The sequence below is a fragment of the Scyliorhinus torazame genome, chromosome 12, assembly GCF_047496885.1.
Source record: "Scyliorhinus torazame isolate Kashiwa2021f chromosome 12, sScyTor2.1, whole genome shotgun sequence".
Taxonomy (NCBI): domain Eukaryota; kingdom Metazoa; phylum Chordata; class Chondrichthyes; order Carcharhiniformes; family Scyliorhinidae; genus Scyliorhinus; species Scyliorhinus torazame.
In genome coordinates, this window is record NC_092718.1 from 23,697,518 (window position 1) to 23,719,190 (window position 21,673).

The following is a 21,673-nucleotide window of genomic DNA, read 5'->3' on the forward strand; positions in this document are numbered from 1 at the left end:
TTCACTATTGAACGTGGACGCCAAACTGCTAGCAAAGGTGCTGGCATCGAGGATAGAGGACTGTGTCCCAGGGGTGGTGCACGAAGACCAGACAGTGTTCGTAAAAGGGAGACAATTGAATGTTGACGTGCGACGGCTATTAGGGGTGATAATGATGCCCTCAGTGGAGGGGGAGGCAGAGATAGTGGCGGCAATGGACGCTGAGAAGGCATTTGATAGGGTGGAGTGGGAGTATTTGTGGGAAGTGTTAAGGAGGTTTGGGTTTGGGAACGGATTTATTCGCTGGGTTAGACTACTTTATGGGGCACCAACGGCAAGCGTAGTTACAGGTCGACATAGATCGGAGTATTTCCGATTATATAGGGGAACAAGACAGGGATGCCCGCTGTCTCCATTGTTGTTTGCGCTGGCAATTGAACCTCTGGCCATGGCGCTGAGAGACTCCAGGAAATGGAGAGGGGTGACTAGAGGGGGAGAAGAACACCGAGTCTCGTTATACGCGGATGACCTATTGCTATACGTGTCTGACCCAGCGGGGGGGATGATGGAGGTTATGCGAATCTTGAGGAGGTTCGGGGAATTTTCGGGGTATAGGTTAAACATGGGGAAGAGTGAATTATATGTGATACATCCAGGGGACCAGAGTAGAGAGATAGAAGGCTTACCGCTAAGGAAAGTGGAAAGAAACTTCCGATACTTGGGGATTCAGATCGCTAGGAGCTGGGGAACCTTGCACAGACTTAATCTGACACGGCTGGTAGAACAAATGGAGGAGGACTTCAAGAGGTGGGACATGCAGCCTTTATCGCTGGCGGGCAGGGTGCAGGCAATTAAGATGATGGTCCTCCCGAGGTTCTTATTTGTATTTCAATGTCTCCCTATTTTAATCACCAGGACCTTTTTTAATAAAATAGATAGGAGCATTACGAGCTTTGTGTGGGCAGGGAAAGTTCCGAGAGTAAGGAGGGGGTTCCTGCAGCGCAGTAGGGACAGAGGAGGACTAGCACTACCGAACTTGGGAGATTATTATTGGGCCGCCAATGTGACAATGATACGTAGATGGATGATGGAGGGTGAGGGAGCGGCGTGGAAAAGGCTGGCGAGAAGGTCCTGTAAAGGGACGAGTCTAGAGGCGCTGGTGACGGCGCGGCTACCGTTCTCACCGAAAAAGTACACCGCGAACCCGGTGGTGGCGGCAACACTGAACATATGGGGACAGTGGAGGCGACAGAGAGGGGTGCGGGGAGCCCTGGTGGGGTCCCCTATCAGGAACAACCATAGGTTCGCCCCAGGAAGAATGGATGGAGGATTTCAGAGCTGGTACCAGTTGGGAATTAGGAAGGTGGGAGATTTATTCATAGATGGGACTTTTGCGAGCTTGGGAGCACTGGAGGAAAAGTATAAGTTACCCCAGGGGAATTTCTTGAGATCTATGCAGGTGAGGGCGATTACTAGACAACAGGTGAGGGAATTTCCGCGGCTCCCGACACAGGGGATACAGGACAGGGTGCTTTCAAGGGTGTGGGTCGGAGAGGGCAAGGTGTCAGAGATTTATAGAGAGATGAGGGAAGAGGGGGAGGAGTCGGTGGGCAAACTAAAAAGAAAGTGGGAAGAAGAATTAGGGGAGGAGATAGAGGAGGGTATGTGGACTGATGCCCTAAGCAGGGTAAATTCCTCTTCCTCATGCGCCAGGCTTAGCCTGATTCAATTTAAGGTGCTACATAGAGCACACATAACGGGGGCAAGATCGAGCAGGTTCTTTGGAGTGGAGGACAAATGTGGGAGGTGTGGCGGGAGCCCGGCAAACCATGCACATATGTTTTGGGCGTGCCCGGCACTGGAAGGGTATTGGAAGGGAGTGACTGGAGTGATTTCGCAGGTGGTGAAGGCCCGGGTCAAACCAGGCTGGGGGTTACTATTTGGAGTTGCGGAAGAGCCGGGAGTGCAGGAGGCGAAAGAGGCCGATGTCATGGCCTTTGCGTCCCTCGTAGCCCGGCGCAGGATCCTACTCATGTGGAAGGAGGCGAAACCCCCCGGACTGGAGGCCTGGGTAAACGATATGGCGGGGTTTATTAAACTGGAGCAGATAAAGTTTGCCCTGAGAGGATCGGCTCAAGGGTTCACCAGGCGGTGGCAGCCATTTCTCGACTACCTAGGGGAACGTTAGAGGGAAGACGGATGACCAGCAGCAGCAACCCAGGGGGGGAGGGGGGGGGGGGGGTGGAGGCAGTTGAGTATAGGGCAATGGAGTACGAGGTTTTGTTACTTGTATATTATTACTACTATTATTACTATTGTTAAAAAGTTTAAAAATTTCTGTTTTGTTACTGTTATCGTTTCGCTTGTTTTGTAAGCGGGAAAAATGTTGCTCAGGGGAAAAAATTTCAATAAAATATATTTTTTTTAAAAAAATTAAAGCAACCTAAGCTACCTCAGGAGCACAGTCAGCCTTGGTCATTCTGATGTTGTCACAGCCCGAGTCTTAGAAGAATGGCAGGTGTCACAACTTCAAACTGAGAGATGATCCAGTCGCGTGTTTGGTAAAATCTAACCAGTTGGCATGATGTCTACTTTGCCAGTAGCACATGTTTTTGAGGATTTGGTGCCTGGATAATCCTGAGGCTTTTTCAAAGTGTGCCCCGCTAAACTGTTTGGAGACTGATGGCTGCTTTCCTTCAGTGATGACATTGGAGCGACCTCGAGGAAGGAAGGTTTAAAATAGCTGCATCATTGTTTCCTTCTGATAGGTTTGTAGCTCAGAGGCAGAGGCAGATTTTCATGGGGCGAGAACGGTGTGTACTGGACAGAAGGTGCTATTGCCATGGCGCTATTTTCCCCACAGATTTAATGTTAATTCCTGTTTGTGTTTCATACTAGATTTTGATGATACAGTTAACATTCCGTTACTATGCAAAAAATAAATGTGCAATAAAATAAATTGAAATAATTTAACCTTTTCTGTGGCTGTTGCATTTGCCAGAAAGTCCACCTTTATTACAGTGCTAACATGTTTACTTCAATAGTGCTGGCTACTGTAAAAATGAGGTTTGCCGTCCACGATGAAAGCACAGATAAGCCTTCTGATTAAATACCGTTGCTCTGTTTAATTTCTAGTAAAGCTCCTCCGGTGCCAGGTTTGTGATTACAATTTGCAGGTATTTTCCATTTAGAATCATAGAATCCCCACAGCTCCGAAGGAGGCCATTCGGCCCATGTCTGCACTGACACTCCAAAAGAGCATCCCACCCAGGCCCACTCCGCCCGCTCTACCCCGTAATCCCACCTAGCCTGCACATCTTCGTTCTTGTGGAAAACGTTAATGTTCTGTGGATCTGTGCTCTTTTTGCCACTAATTCTGGTTTATTTCAATTCTGAAACTGATTTAAAAAAATAAGGCTTTCCCTTTCCCAGTTGATGGAGTGACGCCCCGCCTCCCTTGCCCTGCTCTAGTTCATGTTGCTACGGTTGCTTCCATTTTTTATCTCTTCCCAAATTCCTCTTCCCCCTGTCCTAGTTCATGTTGCTACTGTTTCTTCCTTTCTTATTTCTCAATAATGCAGTAGCATTACTGGGTGGAGGCTTTGGGGACAGAATTGTGAAATGAAGTGGAGACCGTTTTGCGATTTGCTCAGAATCAATGATTTTTAAAATTTGACCAGAATCTTCCATAGCTTTGCCAGTGGTTCATCTGGTAATTTCCAGTGTATCACTGGGATATCCAGATCAGAAGTACCAAGGCTCCATCCCTATTCTGTCCTGGGTGAGATGATCTGAGCTGGGTAAATTGACCTCTTATCAGTGTACCATAGAATTCCTACAGTGCAGAAGGAGGCCCATTGAGTCTGCACTGACCCTCTGAAAGAGCACCGTACCTAGGCCCATTCCCCTGTTCTTTCCCCATAACCCTACTAACTTGCACATCTTTGGACACCAAGGGGCAATTTAACATGGCCAATCCATCTAAGCTGCACATCTTTGGAGAAATATAGTATGAAGGGGAGAAAATCCTGATGGAAAGTGCATGTCCTGAAAGTTTGACGGTGGCACAGTGGTTAGCACTGCTGCCTCACAGCGCCAGGGTCCCAGGTTCAATTCCGACCTTGAGTGACTGTGTGGAGTTTTCACTTTCTCCCCATGTCTGCGTGGGTTTCCTACAGGTGCTCCAGTTTCCTCCTATTGTCCAGAGATGTGCAGGTTAGGAGAATTGGCCATGCTAAATTACCATTTAGTTTCTAAAACATTTAGGTGGGGTTACTGAATTACGGGGATAAGGCGGCGGGCCTGGGTAGGATGCTCTTTCAGAATGTCGATGCAGACTTGGAAGGGCCCAACTGGGATCTCCTTCTGCACTGTAGGGATTCTATGATTATAATTGCCATGGAGAATTACTGTGTTCTCTCCATTGGTGGTATAATCTGACTGTGCTCACTTGTATAGACTCATACTGTACCTGGAGTGATGCTTGGAGGAGGTACCAGAGGAATATCTCGGCAAGAGCATGATCAGGACAAAAGCAGAGGAAAAGAAAGTGTATATCATTCGCATGAATTTGATTGTTCAGATTCAGAGATCACCTTTGAATATCTAAATTAAGCACCATCTTCAGAGTGATTATTGTGCATTCTTCTAGAAGGAACTAACAAACCGTATGTCTCAGCCTTGGTTTGTGTTCACTTCCTTGTAGTTTATTTTGCTGTCTAGTCCCTTAAATGTGGCGACTGGGGATTTTCACAGTAACTTCATTGCAGTGTTAATGTAAGCCTACTAGTGACACCAATAAAGATTATTATTATTATTTGGGACGAATTCAACTGACCAACGGGCAAGCTACACCTCTAACAGCTGATGTGGGAAAACAGCAAGAGTTGAATATGTTAGCAATTAAAAATGGTGTCATGGAAGGTGATAAGACAATAGTATCAAACTTAAAGCCTATTTCTATGGTTCAATGTCTTTTTTATTTATCTACTCTTCATCCTCAGCAAGGAGTCAATAATGCTTTGTGATAGAGAGAAGTTGCCAAAAGCTCTGGCTGTATTTCATGTTCCTAAAGATTGTATTCACCTTTTCAAGATTGCCAAATTGGAGGATCCCATAATTATTTATAACTAGTGCTGCTCTCAACCGTGGTGCATGTGTTCTGGTATTTGAGATTTAATTTAAATCATCATGGGTTTCATGGAAATGTTGCTTTTCCCTGCTGTAAATTTGTTCCATGTAAAATGGAGTGAAAAAATATTTTAAATAAGTTTTTTTTAATGTTAAATCATGTGGTCCCAGGTGAGTGACGTTCAAATAGAGATCAGTAATTGCTGTGTCTTGTTATTTTGCAAAAAAAAAAATTTTTTTATACCATTCTTAAAGTTACAAACCCAATGCGCAGAGCGGACAGAGAAAACCCTTAATCCATCTCATTGCTTGCTCCAAAAACCAATTCAAATTCAAATTGGAGCCAATTCATGGTCTCCACAAGAGAGATATACAAGATCCAAGCTGACCAGAAAAAGCATTGCACCGCATCTTGGACTTGATCTGATGCTTGATCTTAGCCAAAAGCCCAAGAAGCGATGTCTTGTTTGTCATTACTGGCAGTATTCATGGTACTGGAGATCAGAGATAATTGATGACAATTCGCACTAGGATATAGGTGTATGATGCTGTTGGATCTCCAGAGATCGCCAACTTTATATTTTAATATTGTTGATGGGTAGATTGGGTGGGGGGTTATGCCGATGTTGACAATGGCCTTTCAAAACCATCTATAGAAGCTGACGTGAATCCTCCAACAAAGGTTTTGTTTTGCTTTGCCCTTCCTCCCACAATAATAAAGGTGCTTCCAAAGTCTTCTCAGTTTTCTGTTTATACTTCATTGATGGGTGTTACTCCTTGAACTTATTGTTTGTTCTGCATGTTTTTTATCCTCGCATTCTGACTGTTGAAATTAAGACTCACTGCAGCTGTCTAATCTGCTACTCCCATTTTATTCATTCCCAGAAGAATGCCTCCACTCTGAATATCCTATAATCTCCAGTCTTTTGAAGGCCAACTTTTGGTTGCCAGCACAAAAAGTAAGAAGTCTGGAAATTGAGTACAAGGACTAGACTTTAGACTTTTTTTTTTTAGGAAGGAATTAGGATTGTGATCTCATCTGAGACTTGTCCTACATAGATGATGGTACAAACAAAAATATGAATTGCCTCTATAAGGTGCATGGGCACCAAAGGAAAACTGGCCATCATCTGCACGAATATAACCTCTGAATACTTTCCGCTAGGCAGGATCACTAGAAATGGTAGCCCCCTTTCACCATTGCTCTTTGTGATGGCTATTGACCCTCTGGCGATAACGTTGAGGTCATTGGAGGGGAATACCGGAGGGGGAGGAGCACCGGGTCTTGCTATACACAGATGACCTACTCTTATATATTTCGACCTCCTCAGTAGAAAGCGAGATGCTCACAATATTTGGCACATTTTCAGTTATAAATTAAATGTGAGTAACAGTTGAGTGTTTTCCAGTGAACCCGTCAGCCAGAGGGGCTCAGCTTGGTTCGCTGCCATTTCGGTTCTCGCCTTCTAATTTCCGATATCTATCTGGGGATCCGTGTAGCCCATAACTGGGCCTTGCTCCACAAACTGAACTTTTTGAGCCTTGTCGCTAAGATTAAAAGGACTTGCTGAAGTGGAATAATCTCCCTCATAGCAGGGTCCAAACTGACCAGATGTATATGCTACCAAGGTTTTTATTCTTGTTTCAATGTTGTATCATTTTTTTTAACCAAGGGAAAACTGAGGACCCATTTTTAAACTTAACCCCATGCATGAAAGCTTAATCTGCAACAGCACCGTACATACACAAAACAAAGATGGCAGGTGTAAGCGAACATCACCACTTGCAAGTTCCCTTCCAATTCACACAGTCCTGACTTGGAAATATCACCATTTGTTCTTCACTGGGTAAAAATCTAGGCTCTTCCTACCTATCTGTTGGGTGTGTTTTACACTGTCGTTGTCAGCTGTCTGTTGATTCGAGGATGATGTCTACTGGGTTGTAGTTTCTGCAGTGGCCTTCATGTGATTGAATAGGCCAATTCTCAACCTGCGAATCTTGACGCGTGACAGGACATTCCACGAGGTAGTGGGATCCAAAGTGCATGATTTTCATCCGTTTCTTTCCTTTTCGGTTGACTCTGCCTCATTAAGGCGCTGGGACACAAAAGTGAATGCAAGCTTGATGCAGTTGTCAATATTTTGAACAATTGATAGTAAACCCTTCCCATTTAACTTCATTGTTGCCTCAATTTAAGGAGAGGTTCATGGTGACTTTGAAGTATTTTCTTTGTCCTCCTCTGGAACATTGGCCATTTGAAAGTTGAGAGCAAAACACCTGGCAGAAGAAACAGTTTTCAGCCAGCCAGACACAGCCCATGTTAGCAGTCAACGAGAACAGCGATGTGGGTGCAAAATACAGCAAGAATTGGGAATTATGGTGAGCAGGGATTGAGAGGATGGGGGACTTGTTTATGGAGGGGAACTTTCCGAGTATGAGGCCGCTGGAGGAGATGTTTGCATTGGCCGGGGGGGGGGAGGGAAGGTGGGGGGGGGAGGGAGGGAGGGAGGGAGGGGGGGGAGGGAGGGGGGGGGGGAGGGAGGGGGGGGGGGGGAGGGAAGGTGGGGGGGGGAGGGAGGTGGGGGGGGGGGGAGGGAAGGTGGGGGGGGGAGGGAGGTGGGGGGGGAGGGAGGGGGGGGGAGGGAGGGAGGGGGGGGGGGAGGGAGGGGGAGGGGGGGGAGGGAGGGGGAGGGAGGGAGGGGGGGGGAAGGGAGGGGCGGGGGGAGGGAGGGGGGGGGAGGGGGGGGGAGGGGGGGAGGGAGGGAGGGGGGGGGAAGGGAGGGGCGGGGGGGAGGGAGGGAGGGGGGGGGAAGGGAGGGGCGGGGGGGGGGGAAGGGAGGGGCGGGGGGAGGGAGGGGGGAGGGAGGGAGGGGAAGGGAGGGGCGGGGGGGGGTTAGGTTAGCGTAGATTAGGGGGTTAATTAATGATGGGACCTGTGGGGGAGGGAGGTGGTATTTGCACAATGTTTATATTTTTATGTACATTGTTTATATTGCTGTTACAATGCCAAAAAAACCCTTTAATGTTTATTTTAAAAAAAGAATTGGGAATTACAATTCTTAGAACTATCCGATTACAGTGTTTCTGCTACTTCAGTTGAAAAGCCCCTTTGGTTTCGCATCTGCTTGAACTTTGTTTTGATGTTGATTTTAATTATTTAACATGAATCAATTGTTCAAGTTCAGCTGATTTGTTTTTAGTCTTGCAGTACATTTTTAATACTACTGCCAGGGCCAACTTAATGTCTGAATTATATTATTACAAAGATCAATGTTGGCTGTGTATTATTTCTTAATCAAATGGATAACAACTGCTGGCAAAGAACTGGCCTAAAAATATCAACATGGACGTGGAGCTCATTAGTTAAAGGGAAGAGTAATGCTCTATCTCTTATGCCTGAAGCATATTTAATTTCTACATTGTTTGCTGCAGATATTTCTGCATTTCAAAGTTCTATCAGCTTTTATTTCATGGAAGTGATTTACACCTTTATCCTGCTTTTTAAAAATTAACATTTCAATAGCCTGTTGTCTATATGGACTTCAGTAAGGCCTTTGACAAGGTCCCTCATGGCAGCCTAGTACAAAAGGTGAAGTCACACAGTATCAGAGATGAGCTGACAAGGTGGATACAGAACTGACTAGGTCATAGAAGGCAGAGAGTAGCAATGGAAGGGTGCTTTTCTGATTGGAGGGCTGTGACTAGTGGTGTTCCGCAGGGCTCCGTGCTGGGACCTTTGCTGTTCATAGTCTATATAAATGATTTGGAGGAAAATGTTACTGGTCCGATTAGTAAGTTTGCGGACGACACAAAGGTTGGTGGAATTGCGGATAGCGATGAGGACTGTCAGAGGATGCAGCAGGATTTGGATCGTTTGGAGACTTGGGCGGAGAGATGGCAGATGGAATTTAATCTGGACAAATGTGAGGTAATGATTTTGGAAGGTCTAATGCAGGTAGGGAATATACAGTGAATGGTAGAACCCTCAAGAGTATTGACAGAGAGATCTAGGTGTACACGTAGGTCACTGAAAGGGGCAACACTGGTGGAGAAGGTAGTCAAGAAGGCATACTGCATGCTTGCCTTCATTGGCCGGGGCATTGAGTATAAGAATTGGCAAGTCATGGTGCAGCTGTACAGAATCTTAGTTAGGCCACACTTGGAGTATAGTGTTCAATTCTGGTCGCCACACTACCAGAAGGATGTGGAGGCTTTAGAGAGGGTGCAGAAGAGATTTACCAGAATGTTGCCTGGTATGGAGGGCATTAGCTATGAGAGGAGGTTGAATAAACTTGGTTTGTTCTCACTGGAACGACGGAGGTTGAGGGGCGATCTGATAGAGGTCTACAAAATTATGAGGGGCATAGACAAAAGTGGATAGTCAGAAACTTTTTCCCCAGAGTAGAGGGGTCAATTACTAGGGGACATGGGTTTAAGGTGCGAGGGGCATGGTTTAGAGGAGATGTACGAGGCAAGTTTTTTACACCGAGGGTAGTGGGTGCCTGAAACCCGTTACCGGAGGAGGTGGTGGAAGCAGGGACGATAGTGACGTTTAAGGGGCATCTTGACAGATACATGAATAGGATGGGGATAGAGGGATACGGACCCCAAAAGTATAGAAGATTTTAGTTTAGACGGGCAGCATGGTCGGCGCAGGCTTGGTGGGCCGAAGGGCCTGTTCCTGTGCTGTACCTTTCTTTGTTTCTTGTTCTTTGTTCATGTATTGTCCAGATTTGTCTTGCCAAATGCTAATCAAATATCTCGAACAGGTGAATAATTATATTGATGTAGTTCTGTTGTGATCATTGGACCTTCTGATTAGAGTTGGGCAAGAGGACTCTGGTGTTTGTAGTTAAAATGCATTTCCAATTTGGATCTTCTGCCTACCCCTCAGAAAAACTGCCAATTTTCAAATATTTTTGCTCTCTTCCCTTGCCACCCCACTCCCATTCCACAAAAATGCACTGATTTCTATTACAGATGTCAGTGTAATTATACAACCATCTAGCCCAATGCTGATGGGTGAGCAGGAGATCAAATAAAATTATCATTCTTTAATCAAGGTGAGCAGTTGTGCGCACATTGCACTTAGCACACATCCAGCTGTTTTTAAATTCTATGTTGCAAAGCTTCCAGTTCATTTTAAGACTTTGATATCAACTACAAAGCCTTAATGGTTTGCCATCAGAACCCTTTGATTTTGTTACAAATTTAGAACACATGCCATCTCATAGATTTTTCTTGCAGTAAATTATATTTTGTATAGCTGGTTTAGCTCACTGGGCTAAATCGCTGGCTTTTAAAGCAGACCAAGGCAGGCCAGCAGCACGGTTCGATTCCCGTACCAGCCTCCCCGAACAGGCGCCGGAATGTGGCGACTAGGGGCTTTTCACAGTAACTTCATTGAAGCCTACTCGTGACAAGCGATTTTCATTTCATTTCTTTGGTCACAGTGACTGTCCACTGCACATCTTTCAAGAATAGCTACCTTGACAAGGACTGGTCATTTGTGAGATTGTGCAACATCATAGGTTGGCCACAAAAGTACATGAGTTCTGAATCCATTCCTCTACCCCAGTGTTTGGTGGACCCCATCCCTACTTGCCTGGTGCACCCAAAAGTTCCAGTTTCCATTATGTTGGTAACGGCGGAACAATCTTTATTCTCCTGCCATAGTTCAGAATTGCCACTGCTTGCTGTGGGTGATGGGAACAAAACTGTAATCATTTTCTTGGTAATTCTTGCCCTATTACCATTTTCTTGGTAATTCCTTCCTTCAATGATAGTTGAATGCTTTTGTAATAGATCATTTGCTAAAGACATTGCACTGAGAGTGTTATGTGCTTGTTCCTTCTCCCTGTACCCCTCTAGTCTCATGTTGCACCATCTAGATCTGCTTTTTTTCAGAACTCTCAATTTTGGAACTCTATTCTTCACTTTCTTTAATTATCCAGTTTTCAAATCTAACAACTGAATTGGTATTTGATTCCCACTTTATTAAAGGCCCTGCTCTGAGTGCCTTGGCTGGGTTTTAAGTCCAAATGACCAGATTAACTAGACAAGAAGAATTCATGACTCGAGGAAAATGCTTTTGCATTGCCACAAGACACGTTGTCCTTAATCAAATTATTGCCTTCATGCATGCATGCATTAATTGGCAGTACTGTCGCCTCTAGGTCATAATAATCTTCATTGTCACAAGTAGGCTTACATTAACACTGTAATGAAGTTACTGTGAAAATCCCCCAGTCGTCACATTCCGGCGCCTGCTCGGGTATATGGAGGGAGATTTCAGAATGTCAAATTGCCGAACAAGCACGTCTTTCTGGACTTTTGGGAGGAAACTGGACCACCCGGAGGTAACCCGTGCAGACTCCGCACAATTAGTGACCCAAGCCGGGAAACAAACCTGGGACCAAGGCACTGTGAAGTAACAATGCTAACCACTGTGTACCGGGCCGCCCACATGGCTGTAATCCTATTCTTTAATTGTGATAATCTTACGTCCCATCTTTCTTTTCAAGTGGAGGATAAATATGTTCATGAAGAAAATCAGTTTGGGGTTGTTCTGTATGGATGAACCAAAATAAACCAAATGTCCGTCTTCATCTAAAATTATTTTGAGGTTCCTTGACAGTATTTGAGGAGACTTTACAGTATCCTTTTCAAGGCCACAAGATAGAGGAGTGGAAGTAGACCATTCGACCCATTGAGTCTGATCTGCCATTCAATGAGATCATGATTGATCTGAAATGATGATCCTCACTCCACTTTCCCACCGTATCCTCATACCCTTAGATTCCGTAGAAATCTATCTCCGCCTTGAACATACCTAATGACCCAGTCTCCACAGCCCTCTGTGGTAAAGAATTCTACAGATTCATTAACTTGGGAGATGAAATTCCTCTTTATCTCTGTCTTAAATGGGTGACCCCTTACTCTGGCGTTATGCCCTCTGGTGCTAGACTCTCCCACAAGGGGAAACATCTGAGCATCTACCATGCCAAGCCCCCTGAGAATCCTGTATTGCTCTTTTTAAGAATGATGCTCTTTGGAGTTGCCAGGTATCAAATGATACCACCACAAGGCTTTACCGGATATCGATCAAAGGACCACACAACCAGTTAGTCAGTTCAAGTTCAAAGGTGGTTTATTTACACGCAAGGATTACTTCGACGTGCAACACAAAACACTACAAGTTAAACTACACCTAACAATTACAATAACCTATACTTAACTTCAGGGCAACTGGCTCTATACAGATGGACAAGGCCTTTGTCTGGACCTTGCGTGGCTGGGTGGAAGAAGTGACTCTGTTTCTGCTGGGCTCCTCCGTCTGGTAGCGATCGTTGGTCTTGAACTTGTCTGTCTGGTCGTTATGCTGCACTTGGGTTGGCGTAGGCGGGATCCAAGAGAGACCGAGCACATGGCTGTGTCTCTTCTTATCCCTCTGGGATTTCGCGCTCTTTGGGGCGGTCCTTAACTTGGACCCAGTAATTCGACAGGCTTCGATCACTGCCTTCAATTTTGGCCAATAAAGGGGCGGGTGCCTTGATGGCTGGACGTGTCCTTAGCGGTCATTGACCTTGGCTGTCATTGACCGTGGTTGTTTGGGCTCCCTGAGTACAGGGAGTGGCGCCGCTTAGTCTGTATCTGTATCGGTTACCTGAGCACAGTTCTTTTGTTCTGGGGAAATAGGCCATTAGAATGCAAACGAGCAGTGATTCCGATCGCGTCTAGCTATTTGGGTTGCAAATACACACACAAGGTCTCAGTCTGTCTGAGTCCTGGGTTGGCCATAATTCCCAATGTCCTTTGCAGGTGGCCATCTGAGATGGCTACACCTACTTGTCTCAATAAGATCACCTCTCATCTTCTAAACTCTTAGTGGGTACAGTTCCAACCTACTCAACCATGTCTCTTAAAATCCCTCCATACCCAGGATCAACACGGTGAACTTTCTCCGGCCTGCCTCCGCCTCCAATGCCTGAATATATTTCTTGGATAAGGGGAATAAAATTGTTCATAAATATTCTTAACATATATCACTGAAACAAATTGGCACCTCCAGTACTTTGTACAGGACTGGTGCTACTCCACTATTGTTTTTATCCATACAATGGTCACAGCACTCTTGAAGTAATTTACTCTGTGCAACACTTTCTGTTTATTATCAATGATGTGTTCAGGCACTGTCAGTAGAAGCCTGCCCTCCTGCCTTGCATGCAGACTCTTGGAAATTCTGTTAATCGGTTCTGTCTGTCCACTCTGAAATTGGAAAGACAGTATCAACAAATACTTTTTGAAGTATTTCAACAAAGGGTTTGTGCTTGATTAATATCTTTCCCTTTGCATGTATATCACTCAAATGTTTTTCTTTTTAAGTGTTTTAAAAGTAGCATACTGCTGGCAATATTGTGAAGTAGGTATGCTGTTCATGACTGAAAGAAAGTATATGCACAACTTTGCCTGCAGTAGGTTGTCAGATTTTTGTCTGTTTTACATTTACATTTTAACTACAAATATATAGGTATCTGTTGACTAGATGACTAGAGTGGTGCAGAATTGTGCCAATGGCATTGGTTCAATCCTTGTACTAATTGTATTTCAGGGAGGCCTGCCTCCGTGCCTTGCCCAATGCTTGATGCGGAATGGTGCCTCTCAGATAGATAACTATTTATCACTCTCAAACACAAAGAGAGAAAGATGCCTCTTGGGTCAAGGCTAATTATCATCTGTTATGATCAATTAATGTCTGTAGAATGCACCCTTGTCTAAGCTGCCCCTTCTTGACAGCACAGCCGTCAATCTGGAATATAAAACTTTTAACTCCAGAATATGTTGACCCATTACTGACGCGAGAAAATAGTTGCTCAGTATTGATGTGGCTATGATCTGGGTCTGCACAACTAGGGCATGCTATGTGCAGCTTCCAGTGTTAGATCGAACACGAGCTGCTGCTTGCGTGTTTTACTTTTGGTCACCTAAAGTAAGTAGAATCACAAGCCCATTAAGTGAATTCCCAACTTGAGCAGTGTTATATTTCTGACAATTAATGGATTTCCTTAAATGGGTATGTTTCTAAACTGTTTCAGAATACTACTTGTGCTTTTCATTTGGTCAGATTGCCAGGGTGCAGATGGCAGAATCTGTACAAGAGCTCTGGTGGAATAGAATTAATCTGGATTTAAGTATTAAAACAAATTGTTTTAAAATCTGTTTTGTCTTCAGTCATTCTGGTGCTTTGAACGTTTTCTTTTTTTCTAGTCAGCAGCAATCTGGGGGGGGGGGGGGGGAAATGTTGCGTATTCTTGTTATTTTTTCTTTATATAATAACGTTCACCTTGTTTTGTTAAATGTTGTTAATGGTTATGCAAAAATTATGTTTTGATAAAAATCTGAATAAAAATAATTTTTTAAAAAAAGTTATTTTTTTAATAGGTTGTACATGGGAGTTTGGCGCCATGGTAAATTACATAAAGAAAACCTTCCCTCAAACCCAGCTGGTTGTTGTGGGTTTCAGTCTGGGTGGAAACATCGTTTGCAAATACCTTGGAGAGAATCGAGCAAATCAGGAGATGGTGCTTTGTTGTATCAGTGTATGTCAAGGCTACAGTGCGCTCAGGTGAGTTGTTTCAAAATGAAATATGCACCTATATTCGTTCCAGCTTGCAATATAATGAGCTTGAAATACTAAATTGATTCAGCAAGGCTAAATGAACAATGTGGTGTGATACTGAGCCAAACAGACCAGATGCTTTCTGGTACAGTGCCCAATTGTTAGCCAGGACAGCATTTGGACAATTGACTTCAGTGGTCTATGACTAGAGAACAGCAATAACACAGGGTGATGGATAAAGTGTTGGAGCATGGGCAGCACATTTTTGTATGATGGGTTTAAATGTAAAATAATGGTCAGGAGTGCATTAGAAATGTCAAGACTAGATGTCTAATAAAGACAAAGCTCAGGGTTTTGGCACGAGATGGGTTGAGGTGGGGGATGGGTGTTAGTTGGCAATATATGATCCTAGTGTGCAGCTAGAAGCTCTTCTGGGGGTCAAATTTGAGATCAAGATTATAAACAGTGGTTCAACCTCACACAGTTGCCAAGGAGAGGGATGGAATCGGTGGCTATGGGTCAGAAATTGTTGTAGATACTGAAGACAATGGCTTTGGTCTTAATAGTTAAGAAAACTTTTACTTGTTTTGTAGTGGATGTCGGACAAGTCGTTTTGGAAATGTAAAGGACAGTGGCGTGATTAAATAGATGAGGTGAGGTAGAGCTGGGTGTCATCAGCATGTAAATGCAAACTAACCTGCTAGATGATGGAATGTATTTGCAAAACAGGAGGGAACCACAGATATATAGATCCTTGGGGGACACCAGAGTAAACAGGCAGTGAGAAAATAACTTGTGCAGGTGATTCTCTGACTTATGACTGAATAGATAGGAATGGAAGAAAACAAAACACAGTGACATGACTCGACAGACTCTGGCCAGGTATAATCAGGCAAGGAAAAGGTCAGGGCTCACACTTTTGAATAGTAAGTTGACACTTGTGTTTAATGCCAAAAAAAAAGGTTCTTTGTAGAAAAAAACCCAGCTGGCTTCCTTGAGGAGAAGAGGAAAAAAATCTGAAATAGGTTTAGATGCATGTGTTTCTCATGGAATCCGAATTTCATATAAATTGTTAAATGTGAATAATTGCTGGCTTAAATTTGTAATTTTTTATTCTTTCAAGGGATATTGTTGAAAAAAATGAAAATCGCTTATTGTCACAAGTAGGCTTCAATGAAGTTACTGTGAAAAGCCCCTAGTCGCCACATTCCGGCGCCTGTTCGGGGAGGCTGTTACAGGAATTGAACCGTGCTGCTGGCCTGCCTTGGTCTGCTTTCAAAGCCAGCGATTTAGTCCTGTGCTAAACAGCCCCTTTGGTCTTGCTGGCTGGGTTAACATTTGTTGTCCATCCCTAATTGCCCTTGAAGGTGGTGTTGAGCCACCTTCTTGAACTGCTGCAGTCCATGTAGTGTAGGTACACCCACAATGCTGTTGGGAAGGGAGTTCCAGCAGTTTGACATGGTGACAGTGAATAAATGGCGATGTTATTCCAAGTCGGGATGGTGTGTGGATTTGAAGGGAACTTGCAGGTGATGGTGTTTTCTTGGTGCTGCCCTTGTCCTGCTAGGTGGTTGAGGTCGCAAGTATGAAAGGTGCTGCTGAAGGAGCTTTAGTGAGTTACTGCAGTGCATCTTGTAGATGGTATACACTGTTGTGATTGTCTGTTGGTGGTGGAGGAGGGAGTGAATGTTGAAGGTGATGAACTGCATGCCGCTCAAATGGGCTACTTGTCCTGGATATTGTTGAACTTCTTGAGTCTTTTTGGAGCTGTACTCATCCAGGCAAGTTGAGAGTATTCTGTCACACTCCTGACTTGTGCCTTGATACTTTATGCACAATCGTTCCAGAAATGTATCAATTCATTCTTGAGAACAAATTACAATGACGTTTTGGACACTTATTTTAAAATTCTACTAGTTGAATCCTACTTGTACGTTTTATGCTGTGTTGGATCCAGTTTTTACATTACGTTGACCTGTAAATAAATTCACAGCCTGTAATCCCGACTAAGCAAAGCATGGTGTATCAAAGGTTCTGGTACATCAAAGCATTGTAGTTAAGGACAGTGTATTTAGTGGATCTTGTGCACTTGAAGAGTAAATTAAAGACTTTATACTACAGATTAGATAATGTGGTAGAACCTCGGATAAGAATACAGAAGTTATGCATTAACCTAGGACAGAAATGGAACATGCATTTATCATTTGGCTTTATATTTCAATACGAACATATTGCACGATGCATTTTATTGAGACGTCTTTGTAGAAAGCTGAAGACTATTTTTTCACCTAGGCTAGAGTGAATGGAGAAGTTTGGGTGAGTCAGAAGGTGACCTGCCATTTCACAGGACGGCAACCCACTTCAGGTATTTGGGAGTGGAGGTGGCGTGGGACTGTGGGGGGGGGACTCCGTAGGTACAATTTTACTAGCTTGGTGACGAGGATGAAAGCGGGTTTGGCAAGGTGGGATAGCCTCCCTCTGTCACTAGCAGGTGATTAAAATGAATGTGTTGCCGCGATTTCTGTTTCTATTTCAGTGCCTGCGGTCTTTTTGTCGAAGGCGTTTTTTAAGGAAGTGGACAAGTCGATCACTTCATTTATATGGGGGGGGAAAGGTGGTCCTGCAGAGAGGGTGGCAGGCGGGGAGCGGGGTGGGGGGTTGGACCTGCCAAATTTATTATCTTACTATTAGGAGTCGAATGTCAAAAAGGTGAGTTGGGTTGGAGGGGGGGGGGGGTTAGTCCCAGTGGGTTATAATGGAGCTGGGTCTGTGTAGGGGGTCGGGGTTGATGGCATTGGTAACAGCGCCACTCCCGATGGCAGTCCGGTGGTGGTGACAACACCAGATTTGGAGGCAGTTCAGGCAGCATTTTAAGCTGGGTGTTGGGTCAGGGGAGATGTCGATTGTGGGGGAATCATAGGTTTGAGCCAGGGAGGCTGGACGGGAGGTTTCGGAGATGGGAGGAAAGAGGGATCAGGGTATTAAAACACCTGTTGGGGGTTATTTTGTGAGGTTGGTAGAGTTGTGAGAGAAATATGGACTGAGGCAAGGGGAAGAGTTTAGGATCTGCTGCTCCGAGACTTTGCTAGGAAGGAGGTCAGAACTTTCCGATCGAGCCAATACCCTCATTGTTGAAAAAGGTATTGATGGCAGGGGGAATGGAGAAGGGGGTGGTGTCGGCAATCTATGGGAGGCTTTTGGGGGAGGATGGGATGTCCATGGAGGGGATCAAAGCCAAATGGGAGGAAGAGTTGGGGGAGGCTATGGAAGACGGTTTGTAGTGTGAGGTGCGCCAGAGGGCGAACGCCTCAACCTCATGTGCGAGGTTGGGGCTGATACAGCTGAAGGTCGTGTATAGGGCACGTCTCACGAGGGCAAGGATGAGCTGACGCTGATGGAGTGGAGGATGTCTGTGAGCATTGTGGGAGGAGCCCTGCAAACCAACCTGTCCGAAGCTGGAGAAGTATTGGGAGGTTTTCAGTGTCGTCTCGGGGGAACCTGGAAGCCATTTTCTGGGTATCGGACCGGCCCGGGCTGCAGGAGGGTGCGGAGGCGGATGTTTTGGTCTTCGCCGCGCTGATTGCCCAGAGGCGGGTTCTGTTGGGGTCATGGTCAGTTTCTCTGCCCTGTGCCTTGGCTTGGCGGGGGGACCTACTTGAATTTTTAACCCTTGCGAAGGTGAAATTTGAGCTGAGGGGGATGAAGGAGGGGTTCTACAATTCACAGGGACTGTTTATTATGCACTTTTGAGAATTAGTTGCCATCTAACATTCAGGGGAGGGGGGTTGGGGTTATTGTTGTCTTTGATTACACTGTTTACTGATTGACTGTTAATTTTTCTTTTTTACCTCAAATGTACGGGTTGATGTTTTGGTCTGTATAGTGAGCGGGATGCTGTTTTTTGGGGGATTGTTATTGTATTTGTTTATTTGATGAAGATATTGAAGATGAGAATAAAAAGATTTCAAAAAGTCGGAAAGCGACCTAATATTTGCAAACTTTGGGTTTTAAGCAAGTTGATAGCGGAAGCCAAGGACAGTAAGGGAGTTTTACGGTTCAAAGTCCTGGCACATAATGTAGTGTGTAGTCATTGGTGCGGTAATTTTAATATAGCATTTTGACAATCTCCACAAGAGACAGGTAACTTTTAGGAAAATATACAAATGTCCAGTTACTAGTTAAAGGAATGACCCAACAAGCTTTCGCTGTTTAAAACCTTTACTGTAGCAAATGACTTTTGTAAAATAAACTTATTTTGTAGACAACTAAACTACAAGAAGCAATGTTCCCCTTGTATACTTAGCATTTATTGTACTCTCCACAGAATCGGTCTTTTTGCCAAACGTTCCCCGTTGCTCCCAGCTCACAATGCATTCCTATATCCCAATTTGCCCAGTGGTAACTTCAAATGATAATCTCCGGGCACTTTACTCCGTTTTTTTCTTCAATCCTCTACCAGCAGCACAGTCTGTTGTGATCATTCTTCCCCCTGGCCACGGCAAAACCAATCTCCGAGAATCCTGCATAATACAATCCCTCAACCAGAGAAAGTCTCCCTTTCGCGTCATGTTGTGGTAGCTTGAAAAGCCAAGTGACTGTTTCTCTCTGCTGACCACACAACGTTGCTGTCTGTGATATTCATTAATTTATAGAGAAGCCTGATTCTGATCTCAAAATGGCTTCCTTTGCCTCATGTCAACATGAAACACATTGACCATTCAGGTCGAACTGATCCCATACTCTCCTAGAAGTAAATGAATAATTTTCATAACTGTTTACAACCCGATACCTACAACACCTTTCTTAGACTTTGGGACACCTAAGGGTGTATTTGTGCTAAACTCAGAGACTGCTGCATTATCTCCAAGCATAAATACCTTTTATCATCTTCTCAACAAAACCTGAACCTCCTTTGATCTGTAACAATCAAAGCTGCAAGACTTACTGTCAGGCCTCAGAACATTACATCACAGTTTACATTTACCCCAAATTTTACAGTCCCAAAATCTAATCTTATAAGCCTCCTGATTGTAACAATCTGGGAATGACGAGTCCATTAGTTGGGGCAATGGTGTGGGAGTCATTTGGAAATTGCAGCTTGAGAATCTGCTGCGTTCAGAATAGTGTTCTGCAGAATTGAGGGTATTTAAGGTTTGCTGTGTATTTCTGAAATTTGCAGTTCTTTAACTTGTAGTTCAAGTTGTGCCTCTCCCTTTATCTGTTTCTCGCATGCGCTCGCTCTCTCTCTCTCTCTCTCTCTCTCTCTCTCTCTCTCTCTCTCTCTCTCTCTCTCTCTCTCTCTCTCTCTCTCTCTCTCTCTCTCTCTCTCTCTCTCATGCCTTTATGCTCTGTTTTCTTTCAGTTGGATATCATGGGCATGATTTAACAGAAATGTAAGAGTCCTGTTTTAGCGCTGAGAACAACACCCGGGACTCTACTTCATTTTGAGGACTCGGCGAGGAATACCCTGCCGAGGCTGCACTTGGGCTCATCCCCTGTACTAAATAGCTCAGCTCACCAGTACAGGTGCCGCCAAGTTCTCTGGCTCCCCATCCCCAACGTACTAATTAGGTGATCCTGAAACACCCCACCCTCCATACCCCACTCAGGGCACCCCTGGGCCTGACCCCTGGTCAGCCTGGGATATCTCGGTGGCTTTGCCAAGGTGTCCAGAGCCCCACCATCCAGGGGCATCTCTTTTCTGCACTCGCTCCCACCCAAAGTGCCAGTATGCCTGGTCCACATTTGTGGAAACCAGTACTAAACGGCACCTGCTTGGGGTCCGGGCGAGCCTATTGGATCTGACCGTCGGTAACTCCAGCATGAACATATTTAAATGAGCTGAGCTGCACACTTAATTATGCAAATCTGGATCTCGCCCATTGTGGGTGGGATTCGGATTGCGAAGACTCGTGTTCTTGTTAGATCTTGTGAGACGTAAGGAGCTCTAAATCTCAGCTGAGGCCTCGCGCTAGATTTACTGGCCTTGTATCCCATTAGATCATGCCCCAAGTCTTTGTAATCCTTCAAATAAGCCATGGATTAAAGGACTATTAATTTGTAACCGCATTGGTATTATAAATCCATTCTCATTTTTTTTACTCAACACTGTTGCTAAGTAGCAATACGTATGCAGCATTGTTACTTCAGTACAAAGTCTTACGACACCAGGTTAAAGTCCAACAGGTTTGTTTCGATGACACAACCGGGACCTGGGATTCATGTCGCATTACATTCATCCCCCACCATCTGGCCTGCGAAATCCTACCAACTGTCCTGGCTTGACACAATTCACACCTCTTTAACCTGGGGTTACCCCATCTCTGGATCTGTAAAGATTTAATCACCTGCTAATGGTCACATTCCAAGCATTGTTTGGCATCTTTGAATTTGTCTAGATATATGTTTCTGGAACATACCTCTTCATTCACCTGAGGAAGGAGCAGCGCTCCGAAAGCTAGTGACATCGAAACAAACCTGTTGGACTTTAACCTGGTGTTGTAAGACTTCGTACTGTGCTCACCCCAGTCCAACGCCGGCATCTCCACATCATTGTTACTTCAGGTACAAGATCTGAATCAATAGAGGTTCTATCTTACCCCTGTTGTTAGTTGTACAGATATCCCTGCCACCGCATGTGGACAATATGTATGGAATGTTTTGAAAAGATGGAATGTAATGTTATTAGTCGGCCCCCTCCAACCATCTTGCAGTAAGTCACCAAGGCTCCTTTGATGACATTTTCCAAACCTGCGATCTCTACCACCTGGAAGAACAAGAGGAGCAGATACATGGGAATATCGCCCCTTCAAGTTCCCTTACAAACCACACACCATCCCGACTTGGAACTAGGACGCCATTCCTTCACTGTCACTGGATCAAAATTCTGGAACTCCCTCTCTACCAGCACTGGGTCTACCTACACCAAATGGACTGCAGCAGTTC

At 44.8% G+C, this 21,673-nt stretch overlaps 1 protein-coding gene across 4 annotated transcripts in view; it reads left to right on the forward strand.

The window, feature by feature from the left end:
* The window catches only part of LOC140387435 (monoacylglycerol lipase ABHD2-like), a 187,346-nt gene that overhangs the window by 52,813 nt on the left and 112,860 nt on the right, over positions 1-21,673 (forward strand). For all 4 annotated transcript variants that reach the window (XM_072470538.1, XM_072470535.1, XM_072470536.1 and 1 more), the window contains exon 6: positions 14,551-14,734. In XM_072470538.1, coding sequence (XP_072326639.1) covers positions 14,551-14,734 — 184 coding nt within the window. The remainder of the gene's footprint in view (positions 1-14,550; positions 14,735-21,673) is intronic.